The sequence below is a fragment of the Copadichromis virginalis genome, linkage group LG3, assembly GCF_057382275.1.
Source record: "Copadichromis virginalis isolate Kocher_CV1m ecotype Utaka linkage group LG3, C_Virginalis_male_GT1.1, whole genome shotgun sequence".
NCBI lineage: Eukaryota > Metazoa > Chordata > Actinopteri > Cichliformes > Cichlidae > Copadichromis > Copadichromis virginalis.
This window is the reverse complement of record NC_140620.1, coordinates 36,049,027-36,063,911: the sequence shown is the minus strand read 5'-3', so window position 1 is coordinate 36,063,911 and position 14,885 is coordinate 36,049,027. Positions and strand designations below refer to the sequence as shown.

The window sequence follows — 14,885 nt, the reverse complement described above, 5'->3', positions numbered from 1 at the left end:
TGTGGGCAGTCTGAGGTACACCTGTGCACTACTCATGATGTCAGATCAGCATGTGGCACACCTGTGAGGTGGGATGGATTATCTCAATATAGCAGATGTGCCCACTACCACACATTTGGACTGATTTGTGACCACTGTTTGGGAGGGATGGTTATATTGTGTATCTGGAATGAATTTTAGGTCTCTACGTCCATCCCATGGGGAATGGGAGCAAAAACAAAAGTGTTGCGTTTATATTTTTGTTCAGTGTATTATATCCCAGTCCAGCATCCAGGAGGCTGGTAAACAGATGCTGCTTTCTCCGAAACACAAATGCTGAGGAGGACAAATCTGAGTGCTTCCAGAGGCTGAAGTGATGCAATAAAATCATAAAATAAATGAGTGGATGCCTCCACTGAGTGGCTGTCATTGCGAAACTGATACTGAGTGAAGGAAAGGCAGAGAGAGACACAGGCACAGTGGCAGGGGTGATAAAAAATAAGATGCTGATAAATGCAATAAACTGATACACAGATGAATGTAAAGGGAGTGGAGGAGAGATGGATGGTCAACAATGGAGGAACTGAAGGTTTGTGTGTGTGTGTGTGTGTGTGTGTGTGTGTGTGTGTGTGTGTGTGTGTGTGTGTGTCTGTGTTGGGGCTCTTTGGTGACTAATCATTTCCGTGCGCGACACAGAGAGAGACACACAGCTCCCTCGGGGCCAGCAGTTCATTTTCTGATGAGTGCACACATGCGAGCGAACACGCACACAAGGACACACACATGAACTTGCAATCTCCCCCACCCCCACCCACCCGCTTCCTTTAATAATCTGCAGACAGAATACAGTCATCGGTTTATGGGAGCATGAATTGCGCACGGGCACGCTCGCTCGCACAAAAAGTGATGTCACAAGGTCCCCCATTCCACGTTTAAATGTCAGATTGAGCACAATGCTTTCAGATAGGCACAATAACAACCTGAGCGCGCTCACTTCCTTTCAGCCTCGGTAAATGCTGCAAGCCAAACCACAAAAAAATCGCTGCTCTGTGGCACTTGAGATTCTCAGTGTGGGTAATTTTCCAAAATAACAGAAAATAGTGTAAGATGACAGCATGGATGGTAGTAATACAAAGCAGTTCTTGCTGACAGACCTGCTGTCCACTCTGAAAAATGTCCCGCTGTGTGTATGTGCAGCTGTCATCTCCACATGATCCAACATCAAATGTCTTAACTTGGTTTCTGAGCGACAGTTTGTCAGTTTACTTTGTCCCAGTGAGGAAGAAAACCCCAAACAGTTCAAGGCTGCAGACCTTCAGTGTGTATTCCAGCTGCTGCTGGTTTTGTGCCATAAATCAGGGCAAGCTGTGATTAAAAAGTCAGATTCTCACAATAATGTAAGGAAGTAAAATAGAACATGGCTGCAAGCGGCAAGTCAATGTGTGGAATTTCTCCCACTGCACCGATCTGAGCGTCGTTTGATGTTATTTGCATGTCAAAGGTCCCTATGTATGTGCTGCTGCAAAATGCAGTCTATTAACAGGTCTTGCAGATAACTAAAGTGTATGAGAATAAATGCAAAAGCCCTTCAGTTGCTCCAGATCAATCTCAGGTGACATACTAACATCTGAATGAATGAATCGTGCAGGTGAACCGTTATTTTGCCATTTCTTTAACCATGAAAGTAGCACCTTAAAAATCCTGTGGCAGTGGGATGTCTGGAGTCGTGACTGGGAGGGCCTCTGATTGAATTCCCAGACCAGTGCAAAGATCAATGCGGGGAAATTAAATAAGCTTAGCTTCTCCTTCCACCTTTGCGATGCCCACGGGAGCAGCTTTTAGCTCCTAGTTGCTGCGGTGGAGCGACAGTAACGTGCAGTAACAAACACTGTCGCTGTAAAGGTGTGAAGGTGCCTGAAATTAAGCGACACGCTTGACCAAGTTTCATTTTCCCCTTTGAAAACATTGTTATCAGCCGCTGGTTTGTTGGCTGTCGTTTCTCACAATCGCACAATGGTGCATTAACTTATGTAAAGTGCTTAGGAAGAAATGTTGATGCACTTTCTCATTTTATTGTTACTTTATACAAATATCAACACAACAAAGTGTTTTAATATAATAATATAATTTTGATATAATGGATATAATATATATCATCAGTGGTACGCATTAACACTGGTAAAAAAACCAAAACTTGGCTGATATATCTTATTGTTTTTGTTGTTTTCTGTACTAATAAACAAATGAATAAAGAATATTTACAAAATATCCTGAACACTTGTGTTTTTTTTAAGTGTACCTCGACTTATCCATCTGCCCTTTTGTCTTTTAGCTCCTTCTCCCTCTGTCCCACAATCCATTTCTGCTCTACTGGGACTAATTACTAATTAACTTTCAGTCCCACAGCGCAAACAGAGTCGCAGAGGGCAACAGCGACATACAGTATTTAATCACTTGTTGTGCGTGTGCATAAATGCCTGCATCGGCCCTTTTATGTGTGCTCCATGCCCCTATAACAGTATCCAGTATTTCTGGAGGATTGACTTTAAAAATAAGAAGTACTCATTGTGCCTTTTTTTCTCCGTGCAGGAGGCAACACCATGACAACAGAAATGCAGGAGATCGCCATCACGGAGGATAAGCCTTTACTCACGGGTCAGGCTGACACCACCAAGGTCTGAGATGGAGCTCTTACAGATACATGCATGTTATACAAGACTAAATCTCCAATATACTATGATTTAATGTAATCTGATCAATAAAGAACATCCGCACACACACACACACACACACACACACACACACACACAGTGAGCATGACATGAAAGCACAAGCAAACCAAGAGAAAGAAAAAGAGGGCTGGTGTATGTGCAAGTGTGTCACTATGTGTCCTTGCTGTGCATGTGTGCATGAATGAAAGTGTTTTTGAGTCTGAACAAAGCCTACATGTGACAACATGTGTTCCAAGCACATTTGTGCATGACTTTGTGCGTCAGTGTGTACTTATATAGATGTGTGTGTGCGCACAGCTGCAGCACTGGCTCATATCTGCCAGGTTGACGTCAAAGCCCCGAAGGATCGGGAGCAGATCCTCTGCTCTGCTGGGCTGATGTTGCCGTGCAGATGCAGCGCTGCAGAGCAGAGCCCCCTTGTGGACAAAGAGCAAAACACAGTAGTGAAACAAAAACAACAGAGATTTTTCTGCAGTGGTTCTCCTGGTGTGAACCCCAGCTTTGGCCTTTCTCAGTCGAGTTTACACGTTCTCTAGTTGACAATGTGGGCACTCCACAGTGTGGCTTCCTCACATGGTCCAAAGACGTGCATGTTAAGATAACTGGTAATTAACTCTAAACTAGCCATTAATGTGAGGGACTCTGCAGTTTCTAACTCGATCCAGTGATTTTTTTAATCTATTTTCCAAGCTGTGACTAGCATTGATCTCTTTTAGTAACTAATTTCCTGATTTTTAATTGTTTTTAATAATTAATTAATACTTCTTCTATCTTGATATATGCTTCAGGTAAAATGGTAAACAGCAGTTTTATCGGAACATGACCAAAAACACAAGAAATTCACAGAGAATTAGAAGTGAACAGACAAACCAGTAATGGACAAGCAAGATCCGGGACTTTATATACACCACACATGGTGACCTATGACCAGCCGTCATAGGGAGAGAGGCGGGGCATACCCTGGAGAGGTTGCCAGGCTGTCACAGGGCTAAAAGATGACAAATCAGTCTCACCGATTAATCGTGGGAGTGTGGAAGGAAGCTGGATTAACCCGGGAGAGAACCCAGGCAAGCACAAAGAGGACATGACTTCACACAGTATTCAGACCCAGGACCTTCCTGCTGTGAGGCAACAGTGCTAAACTCTTTATATACACACAAGGAGCTCGTGGGGAACAGTTAGAAACAATCAAGAAGTCAGGGTTTACAGGAGGATAGTACAAAAAGCTCCTGTGTCTTCTACATACAAGTCTTTGACCTCAGTGGGAAAATAAATGAGGTCAAAGAATTAAATCAAAATTTGTAAAAGAGGACAAAATCAGCCCAGAGAGTGTGACCGCACTTATGAAACAGTAGCTGTTGTTGACGTGGTTCTGCTGTGGACTACCGGACACACTTGGCCCTGTCGGTTCTTCATGCACCCACAGCGTCCTACCAGTCACAAAGTTAAATGAAGTGCTCGCCCTCAACTTATGTTTTCTCTTCCCGCTGAGATGATTTAACTCTTAGGCAAGACCCATAGCATCCGCGACTGAAGCCAGATTAATTAATGATAATCATAAAGTCTGGCAGTACAGCCTTCATACTTACTAAAGCTGGGCTGCCAGACAGACGGAATGGGTCTTTAACCAATGCAAAGAGAACTACACCATCATGACTTTGATCATTTTAATATAGCAGTCTGTTTGTGCATAGAGTATTTGACTTTCACAGGGCAACAACTTCAAAACATCTTGATAACAAGTAGCTTTTACTGCCGTAGTCTGCCTGTGGGCTTATTGCTTATTCTTTATAACTCTAAATATATGACATATGAGAACTGGAGTGCTTCTCAGCTTGATGATCTGCATCATGGTGTTCATTTGTGCTTGTGATTGGTCTAATTTGAGTTTCCTCTTTCCTTTTGGATTTCAGCAGCAAAAAAATGTATTGTCCATGTAACTCAGAGACCTCTGAGCAAAAATGACAGAATAAAGAGGGGTGATGCAGACAGAAGCTCTAAAGATATGGAACATATAAACTAAACTGGAAATAAAAAGCAGCAACCTGTAACAGCCTGTAATAATGTGTTTTTCACCCTACAACAACAACAACAACAACAATCTTTATTTATAGAGCACATTTAAAAGCCTTGGGCATACCAAAGTGCTTTACATAAAACAATAAAAAATAAAACAGTTCTCACACCCTTACCCTACAGGGTAAGGGTGTGAGATGTGGATCAACTTTTTTGTGGAAAAGGTCACATAATGGTTCAATTTGTTGACCATTATGTATCACTCACTGGTATCTACTCCACCCAGGTCACAACCTCCACAGTAATTGATCGACAGTCAAGGTTTTCAATAATCAGGCCCCATCTCATCCTAACGACCTCATAGTACCGTATCACCCCATTAGAGCACTTTGCTCTCAGACTGCAGGCCTACTTGTTGTTCCTAGAGAATTTAAAAGGAGAATGGGAGGGAGAGCCTTCAGATCTCAGGTCTCTCTTCTGTGGAACCAGATCACAATTTAGATTCAGGAGACAGACACTGTTTCTACTTTTAAGAGTAGGCTTAAAACTCTCCTTTTTGCTAAAGCATATAGCTGTGGCTGGATCAGGTGACCCTGAATCCTCCCTTACTTATGCTGCTGGGGACTTCCCATGATGCAATTCTTCACTCTCTGTGTGTTTATACACCTCTCTGCATGTAATCATTAGATTGAAATTTTCTCCGGCTCTCTTCCACATCATGTCTTTGTCCTGTTTTCCTCCCCTCACCCCCAAACAGTTGCGGCAGATGGATATAATTATTATAGTTTCGTATTTTCCAATTCATTTGTATTTTTATATCATTTTAACTTTGTTTTTAATTCAGTTTACTTTCAGTTAGTTTCTAGAGTGGATTTTCTAATTTCAGTTTAGTTTTAAATGTATGAAAATGTTTAGTTTTAAGATTTAAGAAAAATCAGTTTTGAAAGTAAGATCACTCACAATATCCTTTTAGACACCAGTCACAATAAACATGTCTCTCGTTTTTACTAAACTAACAGGTACTAAAACTAATGACATTTCTACCTATTTGACTTATTTTATTATCAAAGTTCAGTTATTTCGGTTTGTTTTATTTATTTCAAGTCATTTATTTCAGTTAACTATAAAGTGTTTTTTTCAAATCTAGTATTAGTATTTAGTTTCATTTTGTAAAGTATAATAACCCCGCTCCCTGAGCCTGGTTCTGCCAGACCTTTATTCCTGTTAAAAGGGAGCTTTTCCTTCCCACCGACACCAAGTGTTACAGAGAGGATTGTCCTGATCATTGGGTTTTTCTCTTTATTATTTTAGGTCTTTACCTTACAATATAGAGTGCCTTGAGTTGACTGTTGTTGTTATTTGATGCTATCTAAATAAAACTGAATTGAATTAATCGAGCCAGCAGCCTCTCTTCAGTCACCAACCCTCTAGGACTTCCTCTTTTCTCCTCAGCGATGACTTCCATCTGTGCCCACGCCCATCTCCACTTCAACTTCCCACACTGTTAATTTTCTAAGAGCTTGTGATGCTAGTAATTCATTAGTGGGGGTAAACGGATCCAAAGCTGCAAGTGAGCCACCCGTTTGAAACCCAGGCATGTCACAACCACCTGCTCCTCTGAAGGGGCTCTCTGCTGGGGTATCAGCCGCGTAATGCTATCCATCCTGCCTTTGTGGGTGTCAATTAGGAAGCAAAGCCTCTCTAGACATGAAAGAACAAAGAAATGAAAGAACAGCAGGCTGAGATGTCACTCCTTTGGACTCAATTTTCAGTAATGCACACTAAAAAGATAAATTTAAGGAGTCCTAATTAAGATTTTTTTAAGAAGCAAAGTGAGAATTTATTCTGATTTGTTCAGCTGGTGGGTAATGAGTCCTTCTTAGTTTTTAGCTTGATTTACTTTTAAATAAATCTTGTCCCCGTAGTACCCAAACAGGAAGGACATCACTTACTTCCAAATGTAAAAAGAAATCTTTGTGCACATTTTGCTAATGAGACTGTCGCTCTTTTTCTAACAGGATGCTGAACTGGCTGCTAGGATACTCCTGGACCAAGGACAGGTGAGACTGTCTGTGAAATGCATGCTAATGTGTTTGAATAAGCATTGCATTATTACTATTATTGAGTTATAAATGAAATACACAGTTATTTTATTCAACTTTATTCAAGTATATTTAGTAACTCTGCAGAGGCTTCTTTTCCAGTCAGTAGTCGATAGGAAAAATATAGAAGCGGAATGAAAATCGCTGCACAGAAGAGTTGTTAGTAGGGTTTGGAAACTATTAATAATGGATTTAGCTGTATTTTACAGATTTTTGCAACAAGACAGGTTTCTGTGAGTGTTTTATTTCTTCATTGTGCCCCTTTCCCATGAATATGGTGCCCATCCTGTTGTGTCCCACTGACGTTTGAAAATCAGCCCATTTTTTTTGAGCAGTTGAGAACTAACTTTGCATCGTACAGTCATGTAACAAGAACATTTTCACTGCACTCTCTGCAATTATGTAAAAAAATTAAGTGCACTCTTACTGCTTCCATAGGAATTACGAGGTGCACTTGATTAACTCATCATCAGCAAGCGTGAGCAGAAGGTTTGGGGATTTGCTGCTCTGGAGCATTCATACGTGTGTTAACACACAATGCCACTGTCTTTCTAGGAGTGGACATTGGAGCAAATTCCCCCCAGTTTCTGTATGTGCAACACTCAGAGCTACCCTAAAAAATACAAGAGCTACATCTCAGACTCTAAATGTTAGGATATTAAATGTTAAAGTTCATGACAGCACAATTAGAAAAAGACTGAACAAGCTTGGCTAGCTTGGACGGACTGCCAGGAGAAAGCCCCTTGTCTCTACAAAGAACATGCCAGCATGGTTTAAGTTTGCAAAGTTGCATCTGAACAAACCGCAAGACTTAGACAGATGACACCAAAGTGGAGAGACCACGGCTGGAGAAAACCAAACAAAGCATAACAGCACGAACAGCTCATACCAACTGACAGGTGGTGGAGGGGTGACGGTTTGGGCTTGTTTTGCAGCCACAGCAGTTGGGCACCTTGCAGTCACGGAGTTGACCGTGAACCCCTCTGTAGACCAAAGTATTCTAGAGTCACATGTGAGGCTGTCTGTCTGACACCTAAAGCTTGGCCTTAACAGGGACGCCAAACACACCAGCAAGTCTACAATCAAGTGGCCCAGTTAGAGTCCAGACTGATTGAAATGCTGTGACCTTCAGAGAGCTGTGCATAAATGAATGCCTGCAGACCTCAATAAAGTGAAGCAATGCTGTGAAGAAAATTGAGCTAAAATGTGTCCACAATGATGCGACAGACTGATAAAGTCGCACACAAAAAAAGTGATTGAGTTATTGCTGCTAAAGATGGTTCTACAAGCTGCTGAATCAGGTAGTATGCTTAGGTTGTCAGAGGATGGTAGTTGAAATGAAATTGCAATGAATTCCCATGGACAGAAAGTCATGAATAAATCTATGAGCTGCGTCTTGTGAATCATCACAGATCACAGTGTCCCAAAACTCAGGGCTATTTGTTCCCTTTTCTTTTTTTATGGATTTATTTCTGCTACATTAAACCTTAGTACAGTGATGGTTGAAAATGTGAAAACACATCTGTATCCACTTTGTATATAATTTGCTAATTAAAGACCAAAGGCTGTCAAGGACTCAAGCTCCAGTCTTTATGATGCTCTTTAAAACTTAAAGGCAGGGTTGAAGAAAAACAGTCGTTTTAACATTAGCATGTTAGGGTCAAACCAACTTTCTGGACAGAAATAGAAAAAAGGCAACACAAGCTCAGGTTGGCAATGATTTTAGAAGAATACTCCAGTAATCGAGATGGGTCGATAGAAATGAAGCACAAGGCTGTGGAGTCTGCTGGTAAACCAGAGTGAGGCTGCAGAAAGACTGAAAGCTGGCATCCATGTGAATGGACTGAAAACAAGCTGTTGAGTGAAAGCACAGGAGAAATCAGATCCAAACACAGGAGAGGGGAATGAGTGGTGAGCTGCAGTAAACAGACCCTGCAGGGGGAGGAGCTGAGGAGCCACAGGTGTGGCTGATCTCACAAACTTATGAATACAAAAAGAAACACAAGAGATATTGGCTGTATCCCAATTCAGGGTCTGCAGCCTTAAAGTACGCAGCCTCAACAGTGCTCAAGGGCCGCGTACTCAAAGACCGCTAAGGCCGGAAGTGCGAGGCTTGTGAAATGGGACGGTCTAGCCTCCGTCGCGCTGCCCAGGTTGTCTAGCAACCATGATACTAACAGCTGGAAACGTTTCATGCAGCTTTGTTTGACAGAAATGAAGTAGAATATATTTTGTTCATTTGTTTCTACGTGAGCTTTGTGTGATTTAAAAAGTATCTGAGGCTGAGACCACAGGACTGTAAAACATGATTTTTGGGCTTCATATCTGTACTGAACAGTCATTTCAAGATTAGCTAGTAAATAACAATTAGCTAATGTTGTTCATGAGACTAAAGTCATCTCACTGTGGTAATGTAAATATAATATGGCCAATATTATATTAATCATTATTAGTTATTACAGCAGTGAGTTTGAACTCCGTGTCAAACACTGAGCCTCAGTAAAGATTCAAGTTGCAGTTATTTATATGTCTTATCACCTTAAATCTTCACTCAAAGACAAGTAATATAGATGTATTATAAATAAGAGACAAATATTGTTCATTTAATATGTTGGCATTACTACATTTGGCTCAATGCTTATATATGTGTGGAAAAAGCAAATGTACGAGCTGTGATAACTGTTTCTGATAGAATGAAGGGTAGACTGATATATTGAATATTCCTTTATTGGGTGAGAAAATCAGACCATGTCATAACTGCTTTAAGTCATACAGAATAGATATCAGAGCTTTAAATAGGCTGTCTTCTGCTAAATGGGTCAAACTGGGCAGAAAGTAAACAAACACAACATCCTTATAGAATATGATGTAACACTATAGATCAACTTACCTCAGAATATATAAAGCATATAAACAATTACAGCAATATGATGCAACAAACACAGCAGTGCTACTAATCCAAAATACTCAAAGCTTCATAGAACTGAAACAAACATTTATTTTTAGCTCCATTCTGCTGCTGATACATACTTTAGGTTTCTGAATGTTAAACTTGTTGCTGCCTTTCATAGTGTGTAACTTGAAGGCCCTGAGTACTTTCTCCCACACTGAAAACACTGGGATGATACAATTATTTGAACATTACCTAATAAGACTGATTCAGGACAGACAATTAGTTATTTTAAACTTTTCTAGCAGTCCTTCACAAACAGGGAACAGTCTGTCTATTCTCTCCATCTGTCAGCTGCTGCTGGCTCTTCCTCCTCCTCTTCCTCACACACTGTTTATCCTGGTGGATCATCAGGGGTGCAAAGCCTCACTGATGATGTGCAGCAGTGGGTCCCTCAGTCTGTCCTCACTCTGGACACTTGCAGTTGTCACACATGGAAATCAAATGTGTGATAAGCTGCAGGATTCAAACACAAGTGTAACTTATAACTACATGTTCATACTTTTATTCCACAATCAGAGAGAAAGAAAAAGAGAGAGAGTGCAGGACAGACAGACAGGTGACAGTCTCAGGTGTATACACTGCTACAAAACAGCACACGAGAAGGAGGATTTAGTGTTTGTGTTATTACGAGTGTTACACAAGAAGAGTTCCCAGATGGTACAGTGGACACATGTGTGACTCCTGTGATTAAAGAATCTTTCTTTCAGCTTAACGAGTGAACCGTCAGCTCGTTCAAACACACATTAAAGTCCGTTTGGCTCGACACCACCGAACAGAGGCAGCAATATAACATAGCTAACATTAACAGTGCAGTGAATCCTGCTTGTGCCGTGATATTCAGGACTGCAAACCGAGCAGCATCACTGACTTTCAGCTTGTTGTGTTTGTGGATATATGACTGACTTTAATTATCCACAAAATCATCACATTCTGCCGTCTCAGTGTGGACGGGAGGCCAAAACGGAGAGAAAACAATGTTTTTGTACGAAAACGCATTAGTGTGGACGTAGCCATAGATAGAATAGGGGGATAGAAACATCCCCCTGTGACACTCTTATCTGTCAGCCTGTCTCAAGTATCGCAGTCTAGAAAAATTGGATGACCTGAAGTGGAGGAATGGATATAGAACTTGCAATTTATTAACTTGAGTGTATACAAGGACCACATTCATACAGAATTTGCAAAGAGCTAGAGAGGAATACTCAGTTTTTGGAGACAAAATAAGAGGCAAGACATGGTTTGGACATGTGCAGTGTAGCAGTGGTGGATGTCTTTGACAAAGGTTGTTGAATATGAAGAAAAAGAGAAAGAACTTGTTGAAGATGAGTTGGTGCAGGGTTGGTGAGACAGGGGAGGATGCTAGGGACAGGGCGAGAGGGAGGCAGACGATCGGCTGTGGCAAACAGCCAAAAATAAATGAAAGTTCATGCACCGAAAAGGTTATTGTGTGGATGCCTTAATAGGCATCCACACTATTGAGTTCCTGTTTCTCTTTATTCTTTATTATTCCGGGTGTTTCCGTACACTTTTCGCCGTGGATCTACTTCCACAATTTTTGTGCTATTTTCACCGTTCAAACTCTAAACTGTTCTGCTCTTTCTGCTAATGCCGGCTATGACTTTTGGTGTTTATTACTATTATACTTTTTAAAATATTACACTTTTTTCCTTTAATTTGTCCCATTGAAATGAATGGGAAACTTCCACAATTCTGCTAAAACTTTCTTGTCTTTGAAACTTAACTACTGCCTCATACTTTCACCTAGAAACTCCATTCAAACTTTAAAACGTTCTCAAATTATTGGGCTATTCCTGTGTGATTCAGCTTTTTCAGATCTTCTACCGTTTTCATCTTATCTCTCTTTAAGTCTTCAGTGGCAAAATTGTGATTTTTCAGAAAATACATGCGTTGCTATGGTTGCTATGCAATTAACTCAGAGGGGACAGTGAAACTGTTTGAATTTTCTCTTCATGTCCAAACGACTTCTTGCTACTCGCTCAATTTCCACTCAAGCCCCACAAATTATACATCAAAACGTAGGTATTTTTGCTGGCTTTCAGAAAATGCCCCTATCATTGTTGTGGGACTCAGATATTTTGCAAATCTCCTCAGAGTAACACAAAGTGTGAAAACTCTCCATATAAACTCAATGGAGAGTTTGTTCAAAATCACCGCTGGATTTCTGTAATGAGAGGCATTTTCAAATTGTCATATCTCCTTAACGAAGCGAAGTTAAGACATAAGGCTTGTCCCTGTATATCTTCAGACACTCCTGATGCTCACAATTCAAGAATTATTTTCTCACCTATTACCGTTCTGAGATGAGTTAGACTTGATTGAGGGGTGGAAATTTGTCCCTCGCTCAGATTTCATCAGATTTCAAATTCTGGAAATGAGGCACTTTTTTCTCTCATCATATCTTTTCGATGGATTTCCACAGAGCCCTGAAAATTTCCATGACTGTTCACCAAAGCCTGCTGTTTCTTACGGTGAAAGAATGATTTTGATGCTCCATATAGATTTAGAGTTACCAAAGGTTGTTTGAGAGCAAGTCAAGGCAGTTTTTGCTTCGCCTCTACACAGTTACAGTGTATTACAAGTCATATATCTTTAATAATTTATATTTTATCTCTGAATTAAGAAGACCTGAAGATTCCCCCATCTCTTCTGAACAAAACGATGTCTGAATGACCGTTCTAGCCTCTACGGTTAGGAAATTATGGCCATTTGTTCGAGGGGAATCCTGAATGTCAGAAATACACTGAAGAAAACTCACACCTCTCTCTGTGTCTGTGTGTGTAAGGGCTGACTACAGCAGGTGCAGCTAATTTAACTGACCTACATATACCAAGCCCAGACTCAACAGCTCCTGTTCCCTTTACTGTCTGTGTATGTGTGTCTGTGTATCAGTATTTCTGCTATGTTTAAGTATTACTCCTCAATCATAGTATTTCTGCTAAAGCAAAGTACTTCTACTACATCTTAGTACTTGTGCCAAATCATAGTATTTGTTGCACATCATAGTATTGGAACCAAAACATAGTATTTGTCCCAAAGCATCGTATTTGTATGGAGTAATAGTATTTCTTCTAAATCATAGTATTTCAATCAAATCTCAGTAGTTGTGTTAAAATGCAGTTTTATTGCCAAATCATAGTATTTGTACCCAATCATAGTATTTTTGCCATGTCATCGTATTTGTGCTGAATCATGGTATTTTTGCCAAATCGTGGTATTTGTGCCCAATTAATAATTCTGTTATGTTATAGTATTACTACTAAGTCGTAGAATATCTGTTATGTTATACTGTATCTGTGGAATATAGTATGTGTGCCAAATCGTAGTATTTATACCAAATCACAGTATTTGTGCTAAAACATAGTATTTCTGCCATATTGTGGTATTTGTGCAAGAACATTGAACTGTTATGTTATAGTATTACTACTCAGTCATAGTATTTCTGTGTTGTTGTAGTATTTGTGCTAAAACGTAGTATCTCTGCCAAGTCATAGAATTACTGCTATTTCATAATATTTAAGCGAAATTACAGTGTTTCTGCAAAAACATTGCATTTCTGCTAAATCATAGTATTTCTATAATCTTATAGTACTTGTACTCAATTATAGTATTTGTACCAAAACATAGTATTACTGGTAAAACATAGTATTCCTGCCAAATCATAGTATTTGTACTGAAACATAGTACTTCTGCACCATCATAGTATTTGTACTAAATCATAGTATTTGTGCCAAATCATAGTATTTGTGCCAAAGCACCGTATTGTATGGAGTCATAGTATTTCTTCTAAATCATAGTATTTCAATCAAATCTCAGTAGTTGTTAAAACGCAGTATTATTGCCAAATCATAGTATTTGTACCCAATCATAGTATTTCTGCTAAATCACAGCATTTGTGCAAAATCATGGTATTTGTGCAAAAACATAGTATGTCTACAAAACCATAGTATATCTCTTATGTTATAGTATTACTACTAAGGTATAGTATTTCTGCCAAATCATAGTATTTGTACTTAATCATAGTACTTGTGCCAAATCATAGTATTTGTTGCACATCATAGTATTGGAACCAAAACATAGTATTTGTCCCAAAGCATCGTATTTGTATGGAGTCATAGTATTTCTTCTAAATCATAGTATTTCAATCAAATCTCAGTAGTTGTGTTAAAATGCAGTATTATTGCCAAATCATAGTATTTGTACCCAATCATAGTATTTTTGCCAAATCGTGGTATTTGTGCCCAATTAATAATTCTGTTATGTTATAGTATTACTACTAAGTTGTAGCATATCTGTTATGTTATAGTGTATCTGCGGAATATAGTATGTGTGCCAAATCATAGTATTTATACCAAATCACAGTATTTGTGCTAAAACATAGTATTTCTGCCATATTGTGGTATTTGTGCAAGAACATTGAACTGTTATGTTATAGTATTACTACTAAGTCATAGTATTTCTGCGTTGTTATAGTATTTGTGCTAAAACGTAGTATCTCTGCCAAGTCATAGAATTAATGCAATTTCATAGTTTTTTTTAGGAAATCTGTTATGTTATAGTATTACTACTAAGTCATAGTATTTCTGCCAAATCATAGTATTTCTGCCAAAGCATCGTATTTGTATGGAGTCATAGTATTTCTTCTAAATCATAGTATTTCAGTCAAATCTCAGTAGTTGTTGTTAAAACGCAGTATTATTGCCAAATCATAGTATTTGAACCCAATCATAGTATTTCTGCTAAATCACAGCATTTGTGCCAAATCATGGTATTTGTGCAAAAACATAGTATGTCTGCAAAACCATAGTATATCTCTTATGTTATAGTATTACTACTAAGGCATAGTATTTATGCCAAATCATAGTATTTATGCCAAATTACAGTATTTATGCTAAAACGCAGAAATACTACCTTTTAGCAGGAATTTCTACCAAAAGATAGTACTTCTGCTAAATCAGAGTATTTCTGCCAAATCATAGTATTTGTACTAAATCATAGTACTTGTGCCAAATCATAGTATTTGTACTAAATCATAGTACTTGTGCCAAATCATAGTATTTGTTGCACATCATAGTATTGGAACCA

General features: G+C 39.3%; 1 protein-coding gene across 1 annotated transcript in view; it reads left to right on the top strand.

Moving 5' to 3' along the window:
- ndrg2 (NDRG family member 2) overlaps window positions 1-14,885 on the top strand; it is a 56,876-nt gene that overhangs the window by 26,176 nt on the left and 15,815 nt on the right. Inside the window, exons 2-3 of the mRNA XM_085450865.1 lie at window positions 2,569-2,654; window positions 6,746-6,787. Coding sequence (XP_085306991.1) covers window positions 2,580-2,654; window positions 6,746-6,787 — 117 coding nt within the window. The 5' untranslated portion in view covers window positions 2,569-2,579. The remainder of the gene's footprint in view (window positions 1-2,568; window positions 2,655-6,745; window positions 6,788-14,885) is intronic.